This window comes from Capra hircus, chromosome 15 (genome assembly GCF_001704415.2).
Source record: "Capra hircus breed San Clemente chromosome 15, ASM170441v1, whole genome shotgun sequence".
In the NCBI taxonomy this organism is placed as follows: Eukaryota; Metazoa; Chordata; class Mammalia; order Artiodactyla; family Bovidae; genus Capra; species Capra hircus.
Genome location: NC_030822.1, coordinates 52,079,351 through 52,092,140, shown reverse-complemented (window position 1 = coordinate 52,092,140; position 12,790 = coordinate 52,079,351). Strand labels below are relative to the sequence as shown.

General features: G+C 56.2%; 1 protein-coding gene across 1 annotated transcript in view; it reads right to left on the bottom strand.

Moving 5' to 3' along the window:
* NECTIN1 (nectin cell adhesion molecule 1) overlaps positions 1 to 12,311 on the bottom strand; it is a 72,363-nt gene extending 60,052 nt beyond the window's left edge. The window contains exon 1 of the mRNA XM_018059656.1: positions 11,914 to 12,311. Within this exon, the coding sequence (XP_017915145.1) occupies positions 11,914 to 11,992 (79 nt within the window). The 5' untranslated portion in view covers positions 11,993 to 12,311. The remainder of the gene's footprint in view (positions 1 to 11,913) is intronic.

Genomic DNA, 12,790 nt, shown 5'->3' with positions numbered 1-12,790 from the left:
TTGGGTTGGGAAGATCCCCTGGAGAAGGCAACAGCAACCTGCTCCAATATTCTTGCCTGGGAAATCCCATGGACAGAGGAGCCTGGTGGGCGACAGTCCACTGGGTCACAAAGAGTCAGACATGACTTAGTGACTTAAACAACAACAACAACCCTGTAAGAAGGGAGCACAGGATGGCATGGGTCACCAGATACCTTCCCAGGTGACCATGTGGGTGGTTTTCCAGGAGCCCCGGGGCCTGAGTACTTGACCCTTCCTGAGTTGATCACCCTAGAGAGGTCATAGGAACCCTGCAAGGGATCCCCTTCCCCTGCCAGCGTGGTGGGCCATGAACTGCTGGGAGGCTCCTGGGCCTGGCTTCCAGCCCTGGGGAAGGGACCTCCCTCCAGACCCAGGCTCCTTGGGCAGGCGGCAGCTAATAATAGCCAAGTGGTGTAAAGACTCGCTCTGTACCAGGCACTGTGCTAATCACATTACAGGCATTGTTTAGCTCGTCTAAACCTCCCAGTATTGCATCCCCATTTTCCAGTGAAGAAAACTCAAGTTTAGAGAAGACAAGACACAGATATATACTTCGCCACATGTGAGGAATAAAAGGCAGAGACCACTTGGCTCCAAAACAACCAGTGGGTTCAGTCAATTTGCTGGGAAAAAAATAGTCAAACCAGTTGTTTGTGATCCTATAGACAAAACAATTATCTAAGATTGACCTTCTGCATTCTCCAACTGGCGGCTGGGGGGCAGTGCAAAATGCTGCCTCAACAGTCGTCATCTTTGCCTGCCCTTCCCCACTTCTTCCCCTCACCCTCAGGATCCAGATTCTGCCTTTCTCCCACCAGGAAGCTGGATGAGAGCCCCCCACCTCCACGGGGGAGAAGATGGCTATCAGAGGCTGCTCAGGAGCAGACACACACACACACACACACACACACACACACAGCACGTGACCTCATGTGCGGGCACACACACACACACACAAGCCATAAACCTCTCTCATACACACACAGAGGACATAAAAACCCTTGTAAAGAAACACATAAACCAGCACAAATTATCATTACAGTGCAAACTGTGTACGCAAGTGCCGAGGGGGTAGGAGTAACGGTGTGATGGAGACAGGAGAGGGTAATGGAGCTCTTTCCTGGCAAGGGTGTTTCTATGCACAGCTGGGGTGCATGCGTGTGTGGAGGGGTGACCTGCAGAGAAGCTCCCTGGTGGCATTGTCTGTCCCCTGTCCCAAGCTCCCAGGAGGGAAGGGGAGCCACCAACACCCTTCCCAGTTATCCCACAGCAGTGCTGAGAGGTGGGGGCCAAAGAGTGTTGCCTTCCCTCCTCCCATGACTAACACTGCCCCCACCCCCACCCCACTCCGCTTCAGATCCGACCTGGAGGCCCATTATCTGACTCCTGGGAGGTGACGGGGGTTGGGAAGGGTGTTGAGGCCCAGGCAGGGGTGGGCACAGGGTAGCAGGGGCCAGGGGCTGTCATCTAAGTTCCCCAAAGGCTCATCCATCAACCGAGCGGAGATAATCAGAGTGCACAGCCGGCCCAGGATGCTGATTACTCTCTGGGCACCACAAACACAGGGAATAAATCTGGGAAGGGGCTGGGAAGGCGGTGTCTCGGTAGTAGGGCCGACCACCCTGCCTGGGAAGTGAGAGGTGGCCTATCCATCATTCTGAGAGATGCTGCAATCTAGGCCACTGAGATCAGGTTGTTTGGGGGTGGGGGAGGTGGGCAATCATCATAAAATAATCTACAGTGCAGTGTGGCTGCTCTGCTCTGGTCTCATTTACACTCGAGGAGAAGCCTGTCCCTGCCCCTGCTCCAATTTTTCACTTGGGAGCTACTGCAGAAGCTTCTGCCACTGACTTAAAGCCCTCAAAGGAGGCCTGGCCCAGAAGGGACACAAGAGGAGCATCCAAGTGGCTTGACTCAAAAGCACCCGTGGGCATCACAGGCCCTAGGGTGGGCAGGCGCAGGGCAGAGTTGGCTCCTTTGTGCTGATGAGGCAATCCTTAGGTCTGCATGGAGGTCAAATAGGTCTTAAGGCCTCCTTCCGCCATCACTTCCAAGTCCTTCCTAGGGAGGGTAGGGGGGCAGATTCCAGCCCCAGGAACCGATCCCGCAGCTCTGGCCTAGGTCCGGGCCACAGAGGCCACTCTGTAATTCAAGCTAACGGAGCATGGATAATCTAGAACAGCAGAGAGTCTGGGAGGAATTTCTCTTTGGCGTCGAAACATATCAGATGACTGTTTTGCAGCCGAGTTACCTTCCTAATTAAGCAAGGGAGTTTGTGAGGCCTGAGTGCACGTGCTGACCTGCAGGGTCAGGGTATGGGGCAGGGGCACTGGCCCCAGGTGACCCTCGAAAGGACAATCCACAGGTGGGCCATCTGGACTCCACCCTTGGTCCTTGGCCACAACACTGGGAAAGGGCGTTGATTTTTCTGCTCCCACAATCGTCCTTCCTGGGAAGTTCGCTACCCTAGCTGTGAGGTGGCCAATGCCTCTGTCCCCTGGGTCCCCATCCTGAACCTGCCTGGGGCATAGGAAGCACCAAGCCCTTTCATCCCAGGAGATCAAAGCAGCTGGCACGGGTGAACACCCTAAATCCTCTCCCTGCCCGGCTCCCCAGGTAGGGGCCCCTCCCTTGCCATCTTTTGGGATCTCTGGGTGAGGGCAAGAGAGAGGGGGACCTTCCAGAAGCTTAGGATAGGAGCTGGCATAGGATCAGTTTGCTGAGCCGTGGACCCACCCAGGATGTGGAACCAGCCTGGAAACACCTGCTGGGGGCAATTCCAGGCAGATTCTGTGAGGGGCGCTATTATACCTGCCTCTGGTCTCACAGGGAGACATGGTGGGAGGCCCTCAGATGGCATCAGTGATGCTCAAAGGCTCAGGGGATGGAAGAGCAATAATGTCAAGACATCTCCCTCCAGCAAAGGCACGTTAACAGTCCCAAGACACAACAGTGACAGTGGCAGGGAACACCAGCAGTATAACAACTGTACTTCTAGTACCTACAAGGTATCCAAGAGATAAGGTAGTAACAACTGCTGAAAATTTCTGATGATGAGCATTAATAAGCCCCTAATGCTCCAGGAAGGCCCCAGTTCATTCCTGCATCATCAAAGGGAGCAGGTGGGTAGGCTCTACGATGTTACACAGGGGTGACAGGCATTCTGGAGGCAAGGTCCTATGTTACCCCAGGCTTATTAAGGATCATGGACATTGGGCCTGATTTCCTGAATCCAAATCCTGGCTCTGCCACTAAATAGCTTTGTGACCAGAGGCCAGTTACCTAACCTCTGCTTGGGCCTCATTTGTTCATACGTTAAAAACGAGGAGAAGAATCCTCCACAAGAAGTAAGTATTGTTATAGAGATTGAGTAAGTTATTACCGGCAAGATGTTCGTAACAGTCTCCGAGTGTCTAAAAACTCTTGATAACAGTTTGCTGTTGTTATCATCATCACTGTCCAAACAAACAATGATGTATCCACCTAGTAGGTACTATGCAATGATGTATCCACCTAACATTGGACTATGTAACGAAGTATCTGCTTTCCGTGTAATCAGCCCACAGAGTGGCCAACCCTGTGCAATGCCCTGGGGAGTCCAAGCCCCCTCAGCAATGGACCCTTTCCTTTTGGAGCTCTCAGTCTTATGAAGATAAACCCCAGGCCCAGATAACTAATGGAAAGATGTAGAGTGGCTATTGCCATGGGTGGCATGGATGAGGTGCTGCAACAAGGGGGTGGTTCTCTGAGTGAAAGAGGTCATCTCCAGTGGGGGGCTTCATGATGAAATACTCTCAACTTCAGGTTTTGGATATGGGAAATAGGGGAGGGTTGGGGGGAAAGATGCGTGCAGACGCACTGGGGTGGGAAAGTGCACAGGCTGTGTGGCTGGCTGGGAGGGGTGGCTGGAGCTGAGCCAGGGAGGGGGCAGCCATCAGATGCTTCTGTGCTTGTGAGCATCCTTTTCAGGCGAGGATTAAGTATATTCATCCAAGAGGCAGTACAGGCAGTTTGGAGCTGGAGAGCCAGGAGTCGGGGACAGAGGTGACCCAGGGGCTGCTTCAGCGGTCCCCTGAGTGAGAATACTGCTTCCAGCCTCTCCTGCAGTGGGACCCTCATCAAGCTGCAGCAAGGCTGGCTTGGCTCTGAGGCACCTTGTCTACTCACTTTGTCCTAGGAGCTGACAGCATTTGCCCAAGAGAGACTAGGACTAAGGGAGGGGATACCTGGGGTGCTGCTCAGGGGCCAGAGAATGGACCCCATGGGGGCAGCCGACCAATCCCACCTGGGGCTCAAATTCCAAACAAGCTTCAGGGTCTTACAGGGGAGCATCCATCAGGGGCTGGTACAAGTCTCCAGCCCCCTTTTCTCCAGAGCAGGGCTGACTTGCTGACATCTGCCCAAACAGATCAGCACTCCCATCTCTGCTGACTCATTTGGCGGGCGCTCCTGACCTGAAGTGTGGGCTGGCCTGCATGACCCCTGCACGGAGCCCTAAAAACCAGTTACTCCGGCCTGGCACTCTCTTTCCTCTAGAAGACTGGGGCACTAAGACGGGGCAAGGTTTCCTTTGCCCTCATCCTGCTTTTCATGGCTACATCCACTGGGCCCTGGTGATGTTTTGGTGATGGGCTGGTCTGCAGGTGGAAAGAGAGATAAAGCAGAAGGGGAGGGGAGGGCAGAGAAGCTGGCTGTCAACAGGCACCAGAATTTGCTAAGAAAGGAATAATCCTGTCTTTGGTGGGACGAACCCCAAGATGCAACCAGTGCTCCAACACAGCCATTGTGGGCAAGTTAATCTACCTCAAGGAGAGGAGTGTGACCAGGAAGCTCCCCACTCCCATCCTCCACCACCCCAAGGCTGCCAGATGGTGAAACTGCATCTGTAGGGGATGAAGAATGCATCTGACATGGGGCCCCCAGGTCTCTATCCCCACCTTTCGGACAGAAAGGTGGGCTACTATTCAGACGTGTCTCTTGAGAGTGTCCCCAGACCTGTGGCTGTGAGTGGGCTTGTTGTCCCTGCCCCCAAAGGCCTCCTCCATGGAATGACAGTGTTTTGCTGAGCTTCTCAGAAGGTGGACTCCCCTGCCCAGTTCTGGAAGGAGCTGTGTCCTTATCTTCTGAAGGGAGGGGGCAGTGGTGGTGGTGGTGCATAAAACTGAGGGTCCAAGCGGGCAGGAGGAACCCCATGTTTCCAGCTTTGGGGAGCATGCATTCCAAGAATGCACAGAGGGAGGTGGGGAGGGAGGACCCTACTGAAGCCCATAGATCAAACTCAGCTCCCAGTGGGACACTCCTGTGCCCATGGCCACTGGCCGGTTTTGCTGCCTGGGCCACGCCTGCAGCTGTGTCCCAGTGGGGCCACCAAGCCAGCGGAACTAATGTCCTCTAATGAGATCCGGGCCAGAGTGGCCGGGCGGGTTTTATTGTCTGTGGCTTGGTAATGAGACTCCTCATAAACTGGGAATGAAACTGGGATCTGCATGGACCAGAGAGGGGTGGGGGTAGCCCAGGAGAGGGACTTAACTCTGCCTACCAAATCTCAGCCCCTCCCGTTCTCCACTGCTCCAGTCAGGTCCACAAAGCTTTCTGAGCATTGCCAGCACGCCGGCTGTATGTCTGCCTGTGTCCTGGAGCTCTGTGCTCACACCTTGGGGCCATGCCCACGTTTTGGGTCAGACCCTGGGAGTGATGCCCTAGCATTTGGAAGGATATGCTCCCCTTGACCCATTCCCCTAGCTGTTCCGTTATTGGGCCTCTTGTGCTTTGTGTCAATGTGAACTGCGGTAAGCTCCAGCAGGGCCACCCTCTAACCTATATACATCTCCATGTATATATACCTCGCTTCACCAGGTGGGGGACGGTATAAGCTGGTGGTTGCTAGCAAAGCAAATGACTGCCCCACTGGACACATTCTGTCATGATCTGGCTCAGCCTCTTTTGCATCTGTCCGTCCCAGTCCATCTTATCTTTCCTCATCTACTGGATTTGGAGTCAGAAAACCTGGCGTCTAATCTGAGCTGGGCAGCAAGGTACTAGATCTACACCTCACTCTTCTCATCTGTAAAATGGGAGAACTATTGATACCCTGTACATGGGGTTATTGAGAGGACCAGCTGAAATTATGAGCTGAAAAGAGCATCACAAATATCTTTATTATTATTGGTGAAAGCATTCAATCTGCAGCAGGAGAAACTGAAGGACTTTCTGTCAGTGAGAAGGGCATGACCTCGGGAGGGATCTCTACCTTTCCGGCTATACCATCTTGCCTGAAGAGCTGGTGCATGGACTGCTGGGAGAGGGGCCTGTGGCCCGTAGAAGTTTGCAGGGGCTGAGTCCCGGGTTCTCCATGCCAGCCTCAGGCTGCCACCCCAGCCAGTGTTCCAGATGGGCCGCAGTGCCTAGCTGGGTTGCAGTCAGGGAGTGAGGTGGGTGCTGGGGAGAGCCCTTGGCAACAGGCTGCAGAACAAAGGTCACACAGCACCTTCTGGTCATGCAGTGCATGACTACCAGGGCTGGGCTCAGGTAGATGCCTGCAGCCAACCAGGCCACCTGAGTCCCCCACGGCTGCTGCAGCCCTTGCCATCATTTCCAGGTGGGGAAGTGAGGTCAGCAGCGGGCAGGCAAATGAGTGGCTCTTTCTCAAGAGAGTGTGCAGTTGGCAGTGCCCAGCTGGCAGACACAGAGGGAGCCAGGACGACTCAGAGGAAAGGCATAGAACACAGGAGTAGCTGCCACTACTGCACATTTATCACAAGCTGGGCAATGCACTGAGCACTTTTCAAACATTACTGTTGCTCTAATTTTCATAAACCTTTGAAAGTGTAGTAGCAGAAACCCATTTTACAGATGGGAAAACTGAGGCCTACAAAGCAATTTAACCGGGCCCATCAAACTAGCAAATGGTAGAGCTGGGATTCAAATACAGTCCAGCTGGCCTTGCTTTGCTGTCTTACTCTGCTGGGCAGTCAAGATGGGGTGATCTTCAGGTTGTGGGGAAAGGGACTGAGCCATCTGCTGTTCCCGCTGAACTGGGCCCTGGGACTACAGCTGCTCTGCCCCTAAAAGACTGTGAAAGGCACAGATCTCATGAGCCTCTGAGAATACATACCTACTGCCCCTCCCCCACCCGAGGATAACCCTTGGGGTTACCCATTGCCCTGAACAGCCTACATACAGTCTGCGATCAGGAAGGCTTTCTTTGTGTCCTTAGGTTTCTCCTGTGGCACTGAGTTAATCTCTCCTTGTCAGGGTTCAGATATTAGGTCCGATGTGTTTTCGCTTATCTTTCCCCTCTCCCTGTTTTCCAGTTCCAAACAGCACAGGAGAATCCAGAGCTTAAAGGGTTAACTGGGCTAAGGAGTGTTATCTCCAGCTTAGGGCTTTCCCTGTGCAAGGTGATCCCAGCTCAGATCTTAAGTTACTCCAGCCCCAGCCAGCACATCTGCTGCTGGCTCTACAGACATGGTCTCTATGGAGAGAGGCAGACACCACAGGGCAGAAACACTCACCAGCCTGACTTGGGCATCGGGACCTGGGCTCCCAGGACTGCCCTCTTCCCCACCGCTTGCCCTTCATTCCCACTTGCCTTTCCAACAAGGGGACTACTGCTTTCTGCTCTGTGAACTGGGGTGCTCCAGGCACATGTATGCTGCTGAACTGGGCACACATATGGTTCTACAGGGTTTTTCAGAGCCTATGACTCAGAGCTCCTTTTTAAATGCCCAGAGTACATCACCTTTCCCTAGATGACCCTTTTCCTCAAGTATTCATGCAGGAAGCAGAGATGCCAAAGTAGTAGCTGAAAACCTATTTCCTGAGGCCCCTCCTGGCTGCTCAGGAATCCTGAGAAGCAGAGGAAAATCTCTCCAGGTGAGCATCTCCCTGTGAGGATCCAGAGGCCCAGCCTGAGATCAAGGGCAGAGCAGAAAAAGAAAGGGGTACTCAGGCTTCTTACCCCCAAAGGGTGTGGAAGATCAGTCTTAGAAGGAGCTGGCTAAGGGCAAATCCTAGGACTCCTCCAAAGTTACCCTCACTGACACTGATATAAACACAGGCCTCTCACAAAATCCCAGTCAGAAAGCCATAAGAAATCAATTGCATGTGACGATGCATTTGCTGTATATTTATGCCCCTGTCCCATGGTGACACACAATCCCAGTGCACACACTTGTGCTAATCCCCGTGGCTCTGTATGTGCACAGTGAATTGTAGATGGCCAATACAAGCACACAGTCTTGCACACATGTGTGTGCACCCACTCTATATGATGGTGAGGCCATAAGCCAATTATCAGAAATGTTATAGCCTAAGTCCCATAGCTGGCTATTACTGCTTCTAGCCTGGCCCACAGGCTGACATTCAAAGTTAAAAAAAAAAAAAAATCAGCAAAACAGGTAAATATACATAGATACCCTTTCTGCCCCCACAGCAGGTAGGAGCCATTCGATTTACCAGGTTAACCAGGAAAGACACAATCAGGAAAATTGAAGGTAAATTTACACCTCCCTTGGGTATTTTCTGTTTGTGCTGAACAATGAACATTAGTCAGCTGCTAAACAATGGCAGTTATCAGAGGCACAGCAACTGGGGCTGCCCCCTGGTCCCCACCCTCCCCAGCCTGGCCCACTTGCTCAGTCGTCAGCACTAGGGTTCTGGCCCGAGACCATCCTGGCAGTGCACAACTGGGTCCTGGATCAGGCCAACGAGGTGGATTTATTGTGCAAAATTGAGTGGCCGAGAAGGGAATGGACATCATAGTCTCGGCCAGCATCAGGCGACCAGGGGCTGCCTGTCCCATACACACAGAGAGTCAGGCTCAGAGACACCTTCTAGACCACTCAGCCCCAGGTGCTGGGCCCAGGCACTGCAATACCTCCTCCTCCTGCCTTCCAGCCTTGACTATTAGGCCTTGAATCTGATTCGGAGACACTCCTCTGACATGGGCACTGGGATTCTTGCTTATATTTGCTTGCAAACCCCAGGCCGGCGGAATTGGTTTTGCCATAATGTCCTGCCCAGCAAGCCTGGACACACCACTGTCTGTGAATGATGGGGAGACAGGAAGATAACTCAACAGTCCTGACTCCCCGGGTTTCAAAGAAAAGCATCATGACAGCGAGTTCTGCATAGGCTGCAGAGAAGAGGGTGCTGCTGTGGCCCGACAGGTCTTCCGAGGGTGTGCATGACACCTGGGGTGTGTGTTCTCTTCCCAGACAAAAGGTTTGGGGAAGCCAATTAGGGAGGGTGTGGTGTAGGTGGGACACCAGCTCAGCACACCTGCTTCTAAGGCAGGTTCTCTGCCTCCTCTCCTGGGCTCCCCCTGTTCCTCTGGGATGCAGCCCCTGGGGTCCCACTGGCTCTCTCCTCTGAGTGATCAGGCAGAAACCCCAGACTCATTTCAGAGGCTGATGGGGCTCCACTACCCTGCCTGGTAAAGTCTGTGTTGTTGAAGACACACTTCAGTGTTTACACACTAAGAGCCAAATTTGGAGTGTTTTGAAGTCAGGGGGCCACCACACCCCCCCCCCCCAGGGTGGGAGAGGGTCCCCCTCTCCCATCTCATCAAGCTCCTCTCCTCATCCCTCTATACTCCTTGCCACAGCCCAGAGGAACCCAGAAAAGAGCACCAGGCTGGCAGGTCCCCATGGAGAAGGAGGTTGCCTGAGGGTGACGGTAGATGGGGTTTGGAAGGTGACTTCCCCCAGCCTCTGTCCAAGTGTCATGTGGGCACCGCCACATCCACCTGTCTTTTCACAGAGGCACCAGAGGCGCGGGCACCAGGTAGAGGAGCCTGGCTGGTCGGGGAGCTCTGGCTGCCCCTCTGATCAGGGAGTGCTTATGAAGTGCCCATCTGAGCTGTGATTCCTTATCTGCATCCCACTCCCTCATCTGGAGTTTTGGTTGGGGGGGCCAGTGTCCACACTTGAGCAAGGTGAGAGCATCACCTCCCTGACCCCACTTCCTGAGTGGGATGGAGCAGCGCAGGCCTCCACCCCTCCAAAGATGGAATTAACTACAGGGACAGCACCACAAAGCTGGGAGAGAGTGCGACAAAAGGAGGGGGGTGAGTTCACTCCCCCTCCCCAAATCTTCCCTCTTTGTCTGACCCAGGATTAGATTAACCCCTAGTAGGCTGGACTAGTCAGGCCCCAGGAAAGCTGGTCTTTTGCTGGGTTCTGAGTATGGGCAATATGGAATTGAAGGGTTCCAGAACCCCGGTGGTCAGACAAATGCTAGAACCAGAGCTTCCAGCATCTCCTGTTGGCTTCCCTGGAGGTCCAGTGTAAGATGAAGCCCTTTCATTCTCACCAGAACCACCCTTGCTGCAAGGGACTCAATCATGCACCTTTGAAATGGGCAGTGACACCTGTGTGCCCTGGAATTTACCCTCACGGACCTAGCAGGGCAGCACCCCTAGCCCCTACCCCAGGCTGCAGGGCTGGGGGCACCCTGGTGTGCCTTTCACAAGCCACTTTGGAGCCATGGGCCACTCGGAGACATTTGCTGAGCCCTGGCCGGGAGCTGGCGGCAGACGGGGTATAGAAGTGAATGAGGCCAGCTTCCTGCCTTCCAGAAGCGCACCCCAACCCCACGTCTAGGCAACAAACTGCTGTTTGTGTCTGCGGCATGGAACATATCTCCTCCATATCTCCCTCCGCTAGCAGCGAGCGGAGCCCAGACCCAACATTCTTGCCCCACGCAGAGCGGGTCTCTGCACTTTCATCCCTTCTTTTACCACCTAAGGCCAGGGCCACATGCTTCAACCGAGCCCCCACCGTTCCCCGCCCCGACCCCAGCTAGGGCGGGAGGTCGTCTCAGGTTTCTTCCACGAAGGCTGGAGGAATCTCCACCCCACCCGCGCCGGTGTCCCCAGCCACCGTGGGAGCCGGGCAGCTTCCCCAGGGACACAAAGGGTTAAATCCAGCCGCGGGGACTCGGTCGGATTTGCCTCCTAAACGCATTTTCCAGTTCATTCCCCAGCACAATACTCCCGGACCGGTCCCAGCCTCCGCCCCTACCCCATCCGTCAGAGGGGCCCACCGGGGGCCACCCCGGGGGTCGGGCGTCGGGTTAACCCCTCGGCCGCCAGCATCTCAAGGAAGGACACGCGGGGCATCCTCGGGAAAGTGGGTCACGCAGCCACCTGACTGGCACGAAGCCCGCGGCGCCTCCTGCGGGAGAGCCCCCCAAACTGGGACCGGAGTTCCAAGGCAAAGCCTAGCTCCGCGCTGGGCGGGGAGATTGCGATAGCGCGCCGCCGGGCCTCACCCTCCCGGAAAAGAACCTCAGGTGAGCGAGAAGCCGCCTCTGCCGCAGGAGCCTGCTCCCCGCGCGGGTGGGGGCGGGGGGGCGACGGGAGGGGGGCCGGAGCGCCCGAAATCTCTTGGCAAAGGGGCTGGAGGGAAAAAACCCGAAGCCCCCGCCACCCCTTCCATCCGCCAAGCCCACAGCCCACCAGCTCCGAGACTGACGCCTTCTCCCTGGGGCTGTTGTCTCCTACCCCGAGACGGCGATTACGGTGATTATTTTGCATTTATGTAACATGCAGTGTTTCCAAACTGCTTCCCGAGCTGAGAGCTGGTTATTAAATAAATAGAACGCTATTACATATTATTATTTTTTGTGTGTGAAAAACTGCGCGGAGAAAGTGCTTTCTTGCTACACAGAAACGTGCATCCGATTGCTTTCCTGCAGGGCAGGCTGTTGGGCTCCTCAGACTCTCTCTCCGCTGAACCACCCGCACCCCCCTTACCTAAGCCGTGACCCAACTTTTCTGGCTCCTTTCACTCCCTACAACCCAGACGTGCCCGCCATCCAGCTCCCAGCCCCGGGGAGGCACTGGATGGGGGGTTGGGGGTGGGGAGGCAGGGGGCGGAACGCGCTCACCTGGGAGGAAGAAGGCGGTCAAGCCGAGAGCGAGTCCCCACCAGCGTCCAGCGGCGCCCGCAAGCCCCATCCGAGCCATCGGGGGCCGGGGGTCCAGCGAGAGGAGCCGCGAGGAGAGCGCTCCTCGCGCTCCAGAAAGCAGCCCGGAAGACGAAGGCGATCCCTGCCGGCCGGCGGGCGCTCCGAGGATCCAGGTCAGCCTCAGCCGTCGGCCGGGGCGGGGTGGGCTGGGTGAGATCGGCGCGGCCGCAATCCGGGCCCCGGGCCGCCGCCGGCTCAGAGGCTCGGCAGATGCCCGCCGCAAGTTGCACGAGTCATGCCCCTTCTCCTCCTCCGCTCTTCTCCCGGTGCCGGTCCCCGCCCTCTTCTTCTTCCACGCAGAGCCGGGCAGGGGAACGGGACCCACCCCCGGCGCGCCCGGCTGCCCGGCGCGGGCTCCCGGCCCCCGGCGCGCTCACACCCTCCCGCTCGGCTCCAACTTGCAGGCGTCCATGGCCGGCCGTCCTCCGAGGGCGGCGGGACGAGCGAGGGCGGCGGGCGGGCGGCGCGGTGGGCTCGGGGCCCAGGCGGCGGGGCGCGCGACTCGGCAAGCCGGGGCGATCGGGCGGCGCGGCTAAGCACCAGGCGAGCTATCGGGGGGCGCCGCGTCCCCCGCCGCGCCGCGGCCGCTCGCTCTGCCGCGTCCCGGCGATCCGCAACAATGTGGAGCTGCCCGGGCGCCGAGTCGAGCCGCGCTCGCTCCTCTCCCTCTCTTTCTCTCACTCGCCGAGCTCCAGCCTCTCAGCCGCTCTCCCCGTGATGTCAGCCCGAGGGGGAGGGGTTAGCATTAACCCCCTCCTGGCTGCCCACGCGCGGCCCGCGCCCGGCCCCGGCCTCC